Genomic DNA, 16,595 nt, shown 5'->3' with positions numbered 1-16,595 from the left:
CAAATGGCCTCTTCAACGAGGTTCTGTGGCAGGGATTTGTTCTCCCTGGTCTCTGTCCGCAGCTCAGTGCATGAGGGAGGAAGGACAAGGAGAGGAAGAGACAGGAAGAAGGGAAAAGGAAAAGGCAGGAGGAGAGGAAGGAGATGGGAAAGGAACATAGATGGATGTAGGACAGAATGAGGAGAAGAAGGAGGGTGGACAAGGAGAAGATGGGAATTGCCTCCATGCCAGAGGGAAGGGGAAGGAGATCCCCCCCAGTCCATCCCTGGCAGGATGGCGTTGGCAGTGAGGCTGTCCTGCAGCAATGCTGGGCTGGGAGATGGAGCAGCAGGGAGGGGAAAGGGGCAGTGATTCCTCCTGCCCTGCCTGGCTGTCCCAGTCTGGAGCGTCCTGGCGCTGTCGAAGCCCTTGGAGCGTCCGGCACTCAGGAGCCCGGAGCTCACGGCTGCTTTATAAAGCTGACAAAGTCGGCAGGATGAGTCTGTGTATGCTCTGCAGCAAACTGGGTTTATTGGTACAGGAACAGGGGACAGGTAAGGTTCATCTACAACCAGCAAATGTTCATGCACTTCGACAATGACGTGGGTCAGTACAAGGACCAGGAGAGATCCCTCAGCAAATCCGGCACGGGCACAACAGACCCAGCCTGGACACAGGGAGGGAATTTATTACCAACCAAATCACAGCAGCACAAGGAGAAGGGAAAGAAATCTCTCCAGCACCTTCCCCCTACCCAACGGGGATCACCCAGAACAGGGGTCACCAGGGCTCTGCCCAACGGGGGTCACTGGGGATCATCCAGCACAGATCCTCCCATGGGGGATGGAGCTGGAGCAGCACACGAAGCTCTTCCCACACTCGGGACACTCACAGGGCCTCTCCCTGGTGTGCAAGTGCTGGTGAGTGACGATCTCTGAATCCCATTTGAAGCTCTTCTGACATTCCAAGCACTCCTAGGGCCATTCCCCAGTGTGGATCTTGTGGTGCTTGCTCAGGTCGGAGGTCCCCCTGAAGCTCTTCCCACATTCCCCACACTCCCAGGGCCTCTCCCCAGGGTGGATGTTCAGGTGTTCCATCAGGGTGGAGCTGTAGCTGAAACCCTTCCCACATTCCAAGCATTTGTGGGGCTTCTCCCTGCCATGAGGCTTCTCCACCAGCTCTGAGCTCTGCCTGGATCTCAGGCTGCCTTCCTGGCTCAGGGGGGCTCTTTCCTCCTCACTCCTCCCTGGGCTGGGTTTGCAGCCCCTCCTTGTGCAGAATGTCTGGGCCTTTTCCTCCTCCTCCATCTGGCCACAGCTTGGGAATGACAGACCCTGGTTTGGGGAAACCAAGGTGGGAGCGCCTTGGAGTAGAGGCTCCTCCTGGCCAGGTCCATCTCTAGAAGTCAGCAGGAGTCTTGTGTCCATGAAAATCCCCACAATGTCAAGATTCAGCCCCAAAAAACTCTCCCAGCAGTTCCCTATTGCTGATCTCTCCACTTTTGGGGTTCCAGAGGTTTCCTTTCCTTAGGATCATGGGGGTCCAATGGTTCCAGGGCTTCTCCATTCTCTGGCGTCCTGCTCAGGGATGATCCAGGGCCTTTTGGGGGTCCATGGTGGCCCTTCTCCCCTGATGCTCTACTCTGAGATCCCAGGGGTCCCAGGGGTCCCTCCTCTCCAGGCTCCCCCCCTTTCCAGTCTGCCGGGGTCCCCCAGCTCTGGGATCGCCCCTCTCTGCTCTCCCCACTCTGGGGGTCCCAGGGGTTCCCCTCCTCTGCTCTCCCAGGGGTCCCCAGGACCAATGTCCTCCCCTGCCCATACTGGGCAATGGCCACGTAGGCCCCCAAAGATCCCCCCAAGGGGCTCAGCTTTGGGATCCTGCAAGATCCAAACCTACACACACAGAGAAAACAAAACCTCCCAGAGACACCAGATGATATTTGGGGTCAATTCCACAATCTGCGAGCTCCAAACACACCCCAATAAAAAACCCTCTCAGGGACCCCCCGACAGATTTGGGACGACCACCCCCTCCCCGCTCACCTGCAGGACGAGGTGGGGGCGATGGTCCCGTGGTTGCGGCCACAGGGGGCACTGGAACCTCCTGTTCCTCCTGTTCCTGCTCCTGCTCCTCCTCTTCCTGCTCCTCCTTTTCCTCTCTCCCTCCTCCTCCTCCTCCTTCCTAATCCCACCTCCTCCCCAGTTCCTGCCTTCTGTGTATTTAGAGTGGAGGACCTTGCTTGTTTTTAGAACTAGAACAAAGATCCCAGATGGACCAAGGCTTGCTGCTTTTAGTCAGAACTATCAGTGACTAAAGGTCACGTTTCCTTTGCTTTGGTCCTGTCCTTGTTCTCCTCAGTGTTCAGGCTGGGCTATGGGGTGTCCTTGTTTGCTGCATTTTCCGAGTTCCTCTTGCATCCTTTGGGCCATGGGCTGTGCCCTGGGAGGGTTCTTTGTGCTCCTTTGTGACACAGGAGAACCTTCCAGGCGGTTTCTGCGTGAGCTGCTGCTGGGATGTCACAGGAACAGCGCCACGTCCCCGTGGTGTTCCCATTGCTGTGGGACACGGAGGCCTCAGTGCCCAGAGTGGCTCTGGGCTCGTTGCCGGAGGATCTTCCTGCCCTAGTCATTCTCAGCAGCCAGCCCAGCCCTGTCCTTCTGTGCTTGCAGGGCTACAGGCTGCAGGCGTGTGCAGCGCAGCCAAAATGATCCAGCACGTGGCTGCTGCAGTTTGCACTCTGTACTCTGTGGCTTATTCGGGGTATTTTTTAACCCACTTGGCACGTAAGTTGAGGTTTTCCCTCGGTGCAGCATCTGTGGCTTTGGGCTTGCTGTGTGCTTTCTGTTCTTCCTCTGGAGCTGAGTTGAGTTTGGAACCAAATGGCCATGAAAACATCATTGCTTTGGGAGAGCTCCTGCCAGCAGCTGCAGCTGAAAAAGGGGGTGTCTGCAGCCAGCGGGGCGTGCACAGCATCTGCAATGAGCCCTGGGGGGTTCTGTTCCCTCAAGCAGGGAGTCTGTGCCAGCAGAGCCTGGAACTGCCTCCGTTTGCTGCTCCAGCCAAGAACTGACCCAGCCCAGTATTTTGTGCTTGTTCTCTTGCTTGCTGTGGGAAGGGACTGTGGCTCCTGGAGGGATGCTGTGAAAGCAAAATGCTCTCTTGGGGTTGCCTTGCTCCGTGGCGTTTCCCAGCACTGGCAGTTTTTCTCCTAACAGCATCTGGTTCATGTTCCCTCTCCCATTGCAGGGCACCTCATGTCTGAATTCCGAGCAGCTCCTCCTTCGGTGAGTGGGAAAGGAACCTTTGGTGTTTGGAATTGTGCAGCAAGTTGTGAGCTCGTCATGTGGCAGTCGAGGGCCAGCCTGGGAGGCTGAAGGAAAGGTCCTGTCAGTGTCTTTGCAGCAGCAGCAGCAGCAAAGGAATTCCCATCAGTTTTCTCCTTTTCTGCTGAAGAGTTTTTGAAGAGCTGCAGGTCTGGTTTTGCAGGCAGAGGATTGCTTGCTGGCTTTAGCCATGGTGGAATATGGAATTCCCAACAATAAGTGGCAATGTTGACTGTAGCCCATTGTTAGTTGGAACAGCTCCAAACCCCATTTCTGCGTAGTGCAGCTGGATGTGCAGCTGAGGATAAATAAGGTGATAACTGAGATAGAACTTCCTGTCCCTCACGCTGCCGTCTGTCCACAGGGCACAGAAGCAGCACCAGCACCTCCTGGGGCTCCCTCTGCTTCCGAAGAGGAGGCCCAAGAGGAGGAAGACAGCAGTGAGCTTCCCGCTGCTCTGGGGGACGATGGTGAACTTCCCTCAGCGCCGGGAGATGACAGTGAACTTCCCGCTGCTCTGGGAGACGAGGGCGAACATCCCGCGGGGTGGGAATGCAACGGCGAGGCTCCCGCGGGGTGGGACAAGGACAGGGGACATCTCCCGGCCTGGGACGAGGACGGTGGATGTCCCCTGGTGTGGGACCAGAGTGGCCAAGCTCCCACGGAGTGGGATGAGGACAATGGACATCTCCCAGTGTGGGATGAGGATGGAGGACATCCTGTGGCTTGGGAAGAGGAGAGTGAACATCTCCCAGCATGGGAAGTGGACAGCAAACATCCCCTGGCTTGGAAAGAGGATGGCGAACCTCCAGCGTTTTGGGATGAGGATGGAGAAGCTGCAGCATTTTGGGAAGAGGATGGAGAAGCTGCAGCATTTTGGGAAGAGGATGGAGAAGCTCCCTCTGCTTGGGAAGAGGACAATGAACCTCCCTCCGCTGTGGGATCCTGGGCTGAACATTCTGACAGCAGCACAGCCGGGCAGCCAGAGGGGAGAGGGGAGTGGTGCCTGATGCAGCTGAGTACGTCTGCTCTGTTCCTGGGTGCCCGAGCAGGTGCTGTGTGTGTGTCTGGGCATCAGCTGCACCCAGTGTTGCTCTGCAGCTGAATGTCACCGAGCCATTTATTGTCCTTCCCCAGCTGACACCAAGGGGCTCACAGCCCCAGGGAGTGGGGCTGCTTCTGGCTCTGCTGCAAGGTGGGGTCTCACTCTGGGAGGGAGCGTCTTCCACGTGGTTTCTTTCAGGGAACACCGTGAGCGAGGAGGAGCCTGCCGAGAAATACCTGGAAGTGGAGCAGATTGGCCAAGGGTAAGTGCACGGCAGCTGCTGCTGCACAAGCAGGGCCGGGTGTTGTGCTGGTGCAGGATCAAGTGAGAAGTCAGGAGAGCTCCAAGCACCTTCAGACACTGGGCTACCATCCTGCTGTCTCTCAGTCCTGATCAGAATTGATAATTGTGGTCAGAAGGCGCCGTCAAAGGCCCCTGAGGCTGGCAGTGTCCTGCCTGCAGCAAGGAGCAGGACCTGGAAGATCTTCTGTCCCTGGAACTGGATTGCCTAAAAGAGCAACTCACCATCTGGTGACTGTCAGAAAACAGTTCTCAAGAAGATTTCTTTCAAATATTTTCCTTCAAAAAATATCCACTGGTCAGGGTTATCAACCTAATGGTTTAGAAACAGAAACCAGAGATGAACTAATAAGTGCTCTATTCTAGCACAGGTAGCAGACCCCATCCATTCAGTAACAGGCACAGAGCTGATGCACTCTGGGGGAAAAAGCATCACCTGCCTGATGGCAGGGCCCTTGTGGAACCTGCAGGTCTTAGGCAGGAAATGGAAAAGGATGAAATGCATTCTTTTCCAGTTCTTTAGACAGCCATCTCTCACCTCAGGTTTTGAACTAAAGCAATTCAGGGTGGACATTGGGATTCGCTCCAGCCCAATTCCTTCATGTTGGGTCTCAGTTTTCTCCTGCACACCTTGCATGGCAGAGGGCTGGTGGCTGCTGTGCTCTTGTTGGAAGGGTCGATGCACCCAGGTGTTTGTGAACGCTGCAGGCAGCAGAGATCTCCTGTCTGGGCTGGCTTTCCCTGCCAGGGCCTAAAGCGATGCTTCTTTCTTCTCTGTTGTTTTGTCTCCAGGGCTTTTGGAACCGTTTATAAAGGACTCGACAGGGCCACTGGAGGAGAGGTCAGTGCCAACACGCCCAGCACGCCTGGCAGCTCTCCAGGGCTTTCCCCTCTGCTGGGAGCTGTGGCTGCAGCTTTGGGGGCCAGCAGAGCTTTCCTGCCCAGGCTGCTCCTCTGAAGGCAGAGCAGTGTCAGCCTGCAGAGCACAGCTGGGACAGACTTGGTCCTTCTGAAGCGCCAAAGGAATGCAAGGAGGGCAGCGGTGTCTGTCAGAGCAGGACACGCTGGCTTGGCCTTCATATCTAAAAGTGTGAATGCATCAGCTGCTGGAGACTGAGGCCCAATTTATCTTCATCCCAACCTCAGACAGGAACATTATTTAGCTATTCTTAGCTAAACTATAACACTATTATGTCCATCCTGCCTTTCATTTTCAAAGGATACCTCAAGGCCTAATTAGGGAGAGATCCTGCTTGGGCTCAATTTAGGGTTTTAGTCCTACTTCAGCTGTTCACAGAGAGAGAGGGAGAGAAATGAGGAGATGGATATCCAGAGCAAAGCTCTCTCCTAAACCCTGAAGTTGTGTTTGGTCTGGTGTCAGTGACAGCCTGTGACAGGGATCACCTGAGCAATGGGTGTGCGTGTCTGCTTTGTTCTGCAATCCCAAACAGAGCAGTTGCATCTGAAATCATGACCAAATCCCATAGAATTGCTAAGGGGTTCCTGGCTGTTTTGCTCTGTTTTCACAGAACCAGAATTACCTCCTGCTTGCAAAATGGGTTTGAATAATAATAGTAGGAGTGTTGAGGCCATTTGAGAAGACTGTAGGTGCAGAGAATGTTGTTAGAGCTTTGAGGCTGACAGCTGAGGGACCATTTCTGCAGAGCTTGCAAGGCCAAATGTCTCTGGCCATGTGTCCTGTAAGCAGCCCCCAGCTGGCAGAGCAATGGGCTGTGGGAATGGCCCTTGCTGAGCTCTGGTGTCCCATCCCAAGGCAGTTTGGCACAGCCCGGCTCCGTCGCTCCACAAAGACTCGCCCCATGTTTGCTGTGGCCTCCTGCCACAGACTCCTCCAGTTCAAGGCTGCAATGTCCCTTCAGGTGGCCATCAAGAAAATGAGTCTCAGAGGGCAGAACAGGGAACGAGCTGTGAATGAGATCCTGCTCCTGAAGGACAAGAAGAACCCCAACATTGTCAACTCTTTGGACAGGTGAGTGATTCAGCTCTGATCCCGAGCCCGGGCCCTGCGTTAACCTTTCCTGGCATCAGGAGTCTGTAGCCTGTTTTGAAAATGCCTGACCCAGCCACATCTTCCCAAAATAACAGCCTGGCAGTTCACTCCCTCCACGTGCTTTTGTTGCTTTGCTTTGGTTTTTCCTTCAAGTTGACCCCGTTTGCTGTGTCTCCCAGCAAGTGCTGATAAACCACAGCAGAAATTATTTCCCTTGGCTTCTTCTTCCCAGCCCTTTTCCATTGCTACAGATGCCAGGAAGATCGGGTTCTTGTTTCCAGAAATGCCTCATTTGCCCATTTTTCACTGGCCTTGCCTGTTTCTGAAGGGACTTTCTGAAAGGTTTTCTGACTGCTTTTGTCCCAAGTGCTGCATGGCCTCCTCCCCTGGATAACCCTGGCAGTTGTGTTGCCTTGTTCTGGAGGGAATGGTGGAACTGATGAGTTCAGAAGCTGAACCAGCTGGGGCCAAGGGTTGTGGTTCCACATTGATCTGGGCTGTTGCTAAACTGCATTTTTCACCTGCTTGCCATCTAAGGCCTCTCCTTTCTCACAGGTGTCTCCTTCCCCTTTAGACTGTGCAGATTTCAAGGACTGTGCAGCCTGGCAGGAATGTCTCTCCATCTGATTCTGTCCTCACTGACATGTGACCTGGAAACAAAACTCCCCTCCAGGCTTTTCCATGGGGGAATTGAGCTCTGCACTTTCATCTCCATGCCATTGCTTTCCTCTTCCAGCTTCCTTGTGGATGGAGATCTCTGGCTGGTCATGGAATACATGGATGGAGGAACTTTGCGGGACGTTGTCAGACAGACACGCATGGCTGAAGGAGAGATGGCAGCTGTCAGTCGGGAGGTGAGGGATCCTGCTTGTCACTCCCATGGCTGGGACACGATGGTCCTTCCAGGGAGTGAGAACCCTCACACCCTACAGGGTGTGAGAACAGGAGTGGCTTCATGCTCAGGGCTTTGTTTCTGAGTTGTTTTCATGAGCTGGAGAAGAAAGAGCCTCTGCAGTGAACGGCCTGCCAGCATCACTGCACTTCTACTCTGTTCTTGTTCTTTCTCCTGCTGTTGTGGTACTCTCTGTCTGGTTTGGATTTGATTTGCTGTTCTCAGCTTTGCCTTGAACCGTTTGCCTGGAGCTTGTGTGCACTGCACTCCTGGCCTGTCACAGCAAAGCTGCTGCTGGCAGAATTCTGAGCTGTCCTTTCTGGTGTGATATATTCCAGCCATTGATTTTTGCCCTCGTGTTTCTTGTTCTCTCTCAGTGTCTGCAGGGCCTGGATTTCCTCCATTCCAACCGGGTGATCCACAGGGATCTGAAGAGCTCCAACATCCTCCTGGGCATGGACGGCTCTGTCAGGCTGGGTGGGTGTTCCTGGCCAGGCACGGCGCTCCCGGGCTGCGGGGCTGGGGCTGCTTCCCAGGGAGGGCCAGAGCCCCACAAGGGCTGCTGGGGGCACTGCCCGGCCCCTGCTGCCAGCTGAGAGCAGCTGCCCCTGCAGAGAGCTCAGGAGAGGAGCAGGGGGCCAGCAGTGCCTTTGCTCTGGCCATGGCCCTTCCAGAGGGGCAGCAGTGGGAATCTAAAGCTCCAAGGGAATCAGTAAAAGCCACTGCAGGAAAGCTGAGGGTTTCTTGAAGGGCCCAGTTCCATCTTTCCTTGGCTACAGCCCTGAGGGCTTTTCCAGCTGACTTCACTACTACACTCTCAGACTGAGCCTGGGGAATCTTTGTGCTGATTTCCTCATTGCAGCTGCCTTTGACAGGGTTTGTTTCTGTCCTCAGCTGATTTTGGCCTCTGCGCTCAGCTCAGCCCTGAGCAGGACCAGCGCAGCTCCATGGTGGGCACTGCTCACTGGATGGCCCCAGAAGTTGTGACCAGATCTCCTTATGGCCCCAAGGTGGACATCTGGTCCTTCGGCATTGTGACCATCGAGATGGTGGAAGGAGAACCTCCTTACTTCAGGGAAACGGCGGCCATGGTAAGAGGCAAATTCTCCAGTGGCTGCAGAGGCTGCGAGCACAGGGGGACCCTGCACTGGGAGCAGCAGCTGGAGGTTTCTGCACATGGGAAGGGAATTCCCAGAGGACTTGTGCCTCCACACAGACAAATTTGCTGCAGTCTCCAGCAACAATTTGCTTTGGGCTTTTCGTTGTTGCAGCTCTTCTAGCTGAGAGGATGACCTGGAAATATGAAGCAAGTGCATCAGCTCTAATGTTATCTTGCAAGAAAACCCCACACCATCCCCAAATCCCAGCCCCAAACCCAACAAGATTTCTGCAGGAGTTTCTAAAAGACATTTTGCAAGATGATCACCCCCCTGATTCTTCTCACTGGGAAACTTGTTGAAAACATGAAGATGATGGTTTAACATCCCCATAGTCTAACATATTTCTTTCCTAGTCCAAGCTACTTTTTCTGTGTCACCAAGCCTGAGCTTTCAGCATCACAAACCTCCTGTTTCTTGCCTGGCAGTTTCTGGGATGGGGCATCAGGAATGCATTTACTTGAGTGTCAGTGGCACTGCAGAGATGCGCTTGATGGAAGAATCCTCTGAAATAACACAGGCAGACCACAATGAATCTGGAAAATGGCCTGTAAAGCTGGTGTCCATATTTGGAGAAGCAAAATGGGCTATTTCTGATGGAGGTTCCTACTAACAAAGCCAGCCAATGAAACTGGCTCTCAAGGCGAGATCATTTGGATGTTGCAGTGGCTGTGGCAGCCCCAGGGTTTGGGTTTTTTGCTTGGCATAGCAAAATGAGCTCTGAGCAGCATCTCTGGCAGGGAGGAAAGTGGCCCTGGAGCTGGGGCTGAGGCCCCGGGGTGGATGTGAGCCCGTGTGGGTGTGAAGGAAGCTGGCAGAGCGCTGAGTTTGCTTTCCCTGCAGGCTCGCGCTCTGATCCGGCAGAACGGGACCCCGCAGCTGCAGGAGCCCCGGCGCCTGTCGGCTCTGCTGCGGGACTTCCTCGAGTGCAGCCTGGAGCCGGACGAGGAGCGGCGCTGGGCTGCCCAGGAGCTGCTGCAGGTGAGAGCCAAGGGCTGCAGGGGAAGCAGCAGCGCCAGGGAGGGGTTTTCTTGTGGGGCCCCCTCCGATAGTCTCCAGTCTCGCTGCGTTCCACACGCAGAGCGAGCAGAATCCTCGCCCGCTGTGGCCTGGCAGGCTCCTTTCGAGCTCATCTGGACCTGGTGCCCCACAGCGAGCAGGGACATCTTCAAGCAGCTCAGGGGCCTCAGAGCCCTTCCTGACCTGAGCTTGGATGTTTCCAGGCAGGAGGCACCTCCCACATCTCTGGGCACCTCCTGTCAGTGTTTCCCCACTCTCCCGGTTAAAAAATTCTTCCTTAGATCTAATCTGAGCCTGCTTCCCTCGATTTTCAAACCATTTCCCTTTGTCCTGTTGCAACAGAGCCTGTGAGGAACTTGACTCTGGAAAGTAACCATTTCTTTATTTTTTATCCTTTGGGCAGCACCCATTTTTATCATCAGCCAAGCCTCTCTCCAGCCTGACCCCTCTGATCACTGCAGCAAAGAACCTGAGGGAGCAGCAGAGCAGATGAAGCACTTGAGGACAGCTTCTTCTTACAGTAGTTAGGACAATTAGTTAGTCATGGTAGTTAGCACTGGTAGTTAGTTAGGGTAGTTAGCATTGCTAGTTAGTTATGGTAGTTAGAGCAGCCTGATTGTTATGAAAGTTTTATGAATAAAAACGCTCTTAAACCTCAACTCCCCTGACGTGTCCCTTCCCTCTCCCGCTGTGACTCAGCTGCCCGGAGCAATGTGAGGGGAGAGCGGGCCCAGCCTGGCCCAGAGCTGAGCCCCAGCAGAGCCCTGGCAGAGCCCAGAGCAGCCTCGGCACCTGCAGAGTCAGCCTGGAAGGAGGCGCTTGGAGCCTTCTCGGCTGCACCCGGCTCTTGGTTACAAACTGTGTGTGCTGGAAAATGCCACCGGCTCTGCAGGAGGGCAGAAGGGGCCCGGGGAAGGCCCAGGTGCTCCATGCAAGGGAAAAACCTGCCCTGGGTTTGTTATAAATAACTAGGTAGTGCTGGCTTTTGCTATTAGGTATTGACTTCTGCAAAATATTCTTAATCACAATGAGTTTGATATAGTACAGTTTGTAATCACTTTTCACTGCTTTTGCTATAGTATAATTTGTCAGCTCTTTGTGGCCAATGCCTGGCCCGTGTGTAGCTCATATCCTCAGAACATCATTTATGGATGATATTTTAGTTAGTGGACAGTGTGAAAAACATACATTATAGTTTTGGCTTTTGCAAAATATTAAAGTGGATGCCATGTGTTGTGCATTAGAATGTTAACTTTTACAGAAGTAGCCGTAGTTGTGAAACAAGAACTAATGCTTTTATTTTTGTAACTAACTGACAATAACAACTCAGAGATATTTGTGAAAGAGCTAATGTTCATTTAAAGTACTTGTGGAAATAGCTAAAAGCGTCTGCATGGTCAGATAACATTTAAGGAAGGAATGTGATGAGGACCCCTGCCACTGACCCTTCCACTGTCAATAACTGTCACCTGCTGAAACCACAGAACAGGGGCCCTTGTGAGGCAGTGACACACAACCCTCAAAACAGCAATCCACGATTCCTGCACGTGCTCTAAAAGGCAAGTTGGGGGTCAAACCAACCTAAAGAATTCCTGGAACATGTAAATGTGTTCAAAGAAATGTTTGAATATGTATAATCATTATGACTATGTATTTGAACAATACAATGGAGAAACTAGACAAGAAGAGTTGCTGTGGTTAACCGGTGTGCCTCTGGCCATTGCCAACACCCAGCGCTGTTACTGATTTGTCCCTTATTAGTCCTTATTAAACTTCCAAAAATTCTAAAGAGTGAGGCTCATTTCTCACAAAACCCAAGGTGCTCACCCCTTGTTCTTCCCCCAAAGCCAGGATTTGTCAATCCTAAACTTTGTCTGGACGGAGGAGAAGGAGGCTGCGAGGAAAAGGAAGATGCACTGGTGTGGAGGCCCATGGGAGTCTCAATCTCCCACCCGTGTAGGACTGGTCCATAATAAGAAGAATAGATTTCAAGGTTATGGTGACAAGCTTGCTTCTCCTATAGATCTTTGCCGGCACATGCTGATTTTTGGAAAGTTATGTTACCCCATTGGCCTGTTGGCCTAATTACCCTAGTTCACCCCTATTACCCATCTTTGATTAGTCCCTAGCTCTCTGTCCCTCCATTGGCCCCAGTTTACTGCATTCCTCTGCCCCTGTTTCCCTATTAGCTGTCCGGACCCTTAACCCCTCCTTTGCTCCATTTCCCCCATATCCATTGGACCCTGACCCTCAGCTCCACCCTCACTACCCCATATAAAAACCCCCTGTGCCCTCAGCTTGCACCCTGTCTTTGTGCCTGGACCCTGTTCAGCTCTGTCCCCTGCTCCTGTACCAATAAACCCAGTTTGCTGAGATCATACCCAGACCCATCCTGCCGACTTTGTCAGCTTTATAAAGCAGCCGTGAGCTCCGGGCTCCTGAGTGCCGGACGCTCCAAGGGCCTCGGCAGCGCCAGGATGCTCCAGACTGGGACAGCCAGGCAGGGCAGGAGGAATCACTGCCCCTTTCCCCTCCCTGCTGCTCCATCTCCCAGCCCAGCATCGCTGCAGGACAGCCTCACTGCCAACGCCATCCTGCCAGGGATGGACTGGGGGGATCTCCTTCCCCTTCCCTCTGGCATGGAGGCAAATCCCATCTTCTCCTTGTCCACCCTCCTTCTTCTCCTCATTCTGTCCTACATCCATCTATGTTCCTTTCCCATCTCCTTCCTCCCTTGTTCCTTCTTGTTCCTTCCTCTCCTCCTGCCTTTTCCTTTTCCCTTCTCCCTGTCTCTTCCTCTCCTTGTCCTTCCTCCCTCACGCACTGAGCTGCGGACAGAGACCAGGGAGAACAAATCCCTGCCACAGAACCTCGTGGAAGAGGCCATTTGGAACAGCTCCACGGCGCAGGAATCCAATGGGGAGGAAAAGCCCCAGAGATCCCACACGAGGAGGGGCTGCCAACCCAGCCTGGGGAGCTGTGAGGAGGTAAAAGCTTCCCTGTGCCGGGAAGGGTGTGGGGATTGTGAGAAGAGCTTCAGGCAGAGCTCAGCCTATTCCTGGTGCCTCCAAAAACGGCGGTGCCAGATGCAGAGATCCATGGGGATGCAGAGATCCCCCCGCAGATCCATGGGGATGCAGAGATCCCCCTGCAGCCCCCAGAGCAGCCACGCTGGAGCACGGAGGATATCCCGCCGAGGCTCGGTGGGAGTGTGGGCAGGGTCTGCTGCCGGAATCGGCAGAGGGGGATCTTCCCGTGGAGACTGAGCCGGAGCGTGGGCAGCCCCCACATGGCTTATGGCGGCTGATCCGGCAGCTCCCGGCAGAGAAAAGGCAGGTGGGAGACCCCGGCAGCAGCAGCGGCGGTGCCCAGCGCAGCTGGCACGGGCAGGGCAGCCGGGGATGGGATGGCTGGGACCCGCCCTCGGTGCGGTCGGCGCGGTGACCTCGGCCCACGCGGCAGGACAGAGCAACCCCCATCTTCCCCAGCATGGCCGGCAGAGCGGCCGCGGGCCGGGCAGTGGGAGCAGGGCACACAAATTCACCGCCAGCGCCGGGGCAGGTGGAGCTGCCCTGGGCAGTGAGCCCGCACCTGGGATGGAAACCGGGGCAGGCGGAGCTGAGGCGGGCAGCGAGCCGGGACCCGGGACAGGCGCCTCGGCCGCGAACGGAGGGGGCAAGAGCTGCAGAGGATCCCACTCTCTTTCTGACTTTTCCTCTTGTTCCCCTCCCTTTCATTTCCTCTTTTTCTTTTCTTGTTTTGTCTAGGGGCTTTCCGATACTTTAAAGATTTTTATTCTCCTAAAATCTACTGTCTAACTTATGGCATATTCTCTTTCTTCTAGATTAAACGGGTTTTTTTACAAATAAATCCAGAACCTAACAAATCTAAACTTCTGCTTGGATGCTTTGAAATGGTCGACGAGCTAACTCACGACCTCCTAATGTTGTTTTTCTCATCACCTTTTTATTTATCCTTTGGCAAATTAAGCATCTTTCAGTAACTTGCTTTGCTACTCCAAAAATCCCAGTGCACCCATAGTTCCTTAAAAAATGATCACACAAAGCTTGATTACCCCAGTGGGTTTTCTGATGCATGTCTTCTAATATTTTCCTAGTAACCATTTTATTAAGTAATTGTCTTCCATCAAGAGGTTTCCATTTCCCTGATTTATCTTGTTCACTTCCTGTCTTGTTTCATTCTTTTTTCTCGGCTTCCCTAAACTTTGGAATTTCCAGTTTTTCCTCGTTTGGAGTTAATATTAACATAACTCACTCAGCTCCACTTTCTGCTGCATCCTTGGCTTCGTCATCTGCCAAATTATTTCCTCTTATTTCTGGGGTCTTTCCCTTTTGGGGTTCCTTAATATGTACTATAGCTATGTCTTTTAGGTAATTTTAATGCCTCTAAAACCTCTGAAATAAGTTCCTCATGTACTAAACCTTTTCCTCTTGAATTAAGTAATCTTTTTCCTTTCCAAATTTTTAAAGGTATGTACGGCTGCTTTATAAAGCTGACAAAGTCGGCAGGATGGGTCTGGGTATGATCTCAGGAAACTGGGTTTATTGGTACAGGAGCAGGGGACAGAGCTGAAGGCATACCTTCAATCAGTATATATGGTTCCTTTATTTTGTGTTAAATATTCTAGTGCTCTTTTTAAAGTATATAATTCACAAGTTTGAGCTTACTAGTTTAAGGTTAATTTCCCTTTTTCCATAGTTTGCATGTTGTTCCCATCAACTACTACATACCCTGTACTTTCTCCTTTTGCAAGGAGTTGTATCTCTGTTACCTAACATAACTCCCAAAGGGCTATTTTTTTTTTCTTTTTTTTTCCCTGTAATCCAACTTACTGGTTTTCTGTCTCATTTTTCAAGATCTTATCTATTCATCATCTGCCTCTGTTTTTCACTTTCACTAACAACCTAAATACCACTTTTCTTTCAACTACACACTTAAAAATAAAAAACCTTTTTCTCACACTACTTTCAGTGCAATCCACCTCCCTCCAAGGAGATATAGTGAAGCTTAAAATACACAATCTACATTACATATACTTTCATTTGTCTACATTCACTCGCTTCTATTTCTCATTCATTTCCACACATTCTTTCACACGCTCAGGACACAAAGTGGATCCCTGTTGACAGAGAATCGCGGCTCCCTGTGGCCCCCTCCCCTTGGCGTTGGCCTCTGGGTCTCAGTATCTCCCGGCCTCCTGGGAGGGCCCTGACTCTGCTGCCTCCGGTGCCCGTTCACCTGTGAGGCTGATTTGTGTCACTCACACTCTTCAGCTACGGCCCCCTCACAGGCCCGGGGGGACAATGGCCCGTTTGCAGTCACACACATGCTCTGTCGCAGCCCCCACCCACCCAAGGGACAATGGCTTATTTGTGGGTCACACACTCCTCTTTCCACAGCCCCCCCTTCCCACCTGCCCGGGAAGCTGAGGCTGATTTTGTGTGTGACTCACTCTCACACACAAACAAGACAACAATAAGGTACCTTTTACATTCACATCACCTATTACAAGTTTAGGTGTTTCCGGTCAGTCCCGGTGCTCTTGGATATCCCTCAACCCAGCTGTGTTGGCCAACCCCAGGTGCTCTTGGGTGTAGGAGCGTCGGGGGGTAGGACGGTCGGGACGGACGGAGACGAGAGATCTCTGCAGCCAGGCCCTGGAACTTGCGGTTTATTGCAAAGGGCCCGGGTGCAGGGCCCTGCTTGGAGCTGCCAGGCACAGCTGGAGCAGGCCCGAGAGAAGAGAGGGGTAGAGAGGATGAGAGGGTGAGAGAGTAAAACGTAAGAGAGCAAAAGCGTAAGAGAGTAAGGTTCCCATTACAACACAATAAATCTTCTTTTGTGTCGAATGTTCTATTTCTCAACAGCCAATCTAGTACAAGATGCACGTCCTATAGCATTTACATACAGCCTGTAAGAATCATTACATTACCACACTGTGTTACATTTTAAACCGTAAAAACTCCTCTTTGGACCCCTTCTGCCAAGCTGGCAGGATCTGCTCTGACCCTCGGATCTGTCTGCAAGCAGAGGGAATTGTTCCATCAAAAGGGGATTACCTTCAGCCAGCCACACCATTGTTTTCCAGTTGTTCAGTAACTGAGGTATCTCAAAGCTTGCTTTGATTTCAATCTTGCTTATAGTTTCTATATTGTCAAAATCTTTTGCCAGACAATCATATTTATAAGGCTTTCCTGTTTCATCTTCCCCAACACTTGGGCATTTTTTTATTTCTCAATCCACCTGTGTTGTCCAATCCCAGATGCTCCTGAGCATATTCTCAATCCGGCAGAATTTTGCTTAACCCTGAATGCTCTTGGAATATTAATCCCTCAACCCAGCAGTTTTTAATTCTGGATGATCTTGGGCGCTCTTATCCCTCAACCCAGCAGGTTTTTAGGAGCCCCTTTTGTCCCATTTGCTAGTGGATTGGGCTAGGAAACTCCTCTGCTCCCTTCCTCCGAGGGGTCCAGCCCCTCTCTGAGACCCAGTCCCAGTTACCCCGGGGGATTCTCTCACTCCTTTTAACATTCACTTTGTCTCTTTACTGGCCACTTACCGCGGAAAGTCAGAAACGCAGCATGGGAGACTCCAGCACTCACTTGGCAGGTCTGGCACAACCAGCCCACCTCTCATTCACTCACATTCATCCCCCCTGAGAAATACTTACCAATCCCTTTTCCTTCCCGAGTTCTTCGTGCACATTACTACTCTTAGGGGGCCAATTGCCATGGTTGTAGGAGCCTTTTTCCCTTGTCTTTGTTTTATTGTCTCCTTTTGTCCACCATAACCTGCGTCTGTCGGTCACCCCAGGGCAAACAGAGCGAGGCTGCTGAAGAGGGCAGGG

General features: G+C 52.5%; 1 protein-coding gene across 1 annotated transcript; it reads left to right on the top strand.

Annotated features, from left to right (window-relative positions):
- Positions 1-576: 576 nt before the first annotated feature.
- On the top strand, positions 577-10,220 carry LOC143695878 (serine/threonine-protein kinase PAK 3-like). Its single transcript, XM_077191088.1, has 11 exons — positions 577-585; positions 3,226-3,263; positions 3,667-3,848; positions 4,546-4,609; positions 5,440-5,488; positions 6,528-6,637; positions 7,395-7,512; positions 7,928-8,027; positions 8,445-8,641; positions 9,551-9,688; positions 10,131-10,220. The coding sequence occupies exons 1-11, from the start codon at positions 577-579 to the stop codon at positions 10,218-10,220; spliced, it is 1,095 nt and encodes a 364-aa protein (XP_077047203.1).
- The last annotated feature ends 6,375 nt before the right edge of the window (positions 10,221-16,595 follow it).

The sequence above is a fragment of the Agelaius phoeniceus genome, chromosome 27 (assembly GCF_051311805.1).
Source record: "Agelaius phoeniceus isolate bAgePho1 chromosome 27, bAgePho1.hap1, whole genome shotgun sequence".
NCBI classification, from domain to species: Eukaryota; Metazoa; Chordata; class Aves; order Passeriformes; family Icteridae; genus Agelaius; species Agelaius phoeniceus.
The sequence above is the reverse complement of the archived record's forward strand: the minus strand, read 5'-3'. Positions and strand labels throughout refer to the sequence as shown.

Bases quoted from the DNA above. Each gene is read 5' to 3' on its own strand.
- LOC143695878 (XM_077191088.1), top strand. The intron at 3,264-3,666 runs GTGAGTGGGAAA...GTCTGTCCACAG, and splicing joins TCCGAGCAGCTCCTCCTTCG to GGCACAGAAGCAGCACCAGC. The intron at 7,513-7,927 runs GTGAGGGATCCT...GTTCTCTCTCAG, and splicing joins TGGCAGCTGTCAGTCGGGAG to TGTCTGCAGGGCCTGGATTT.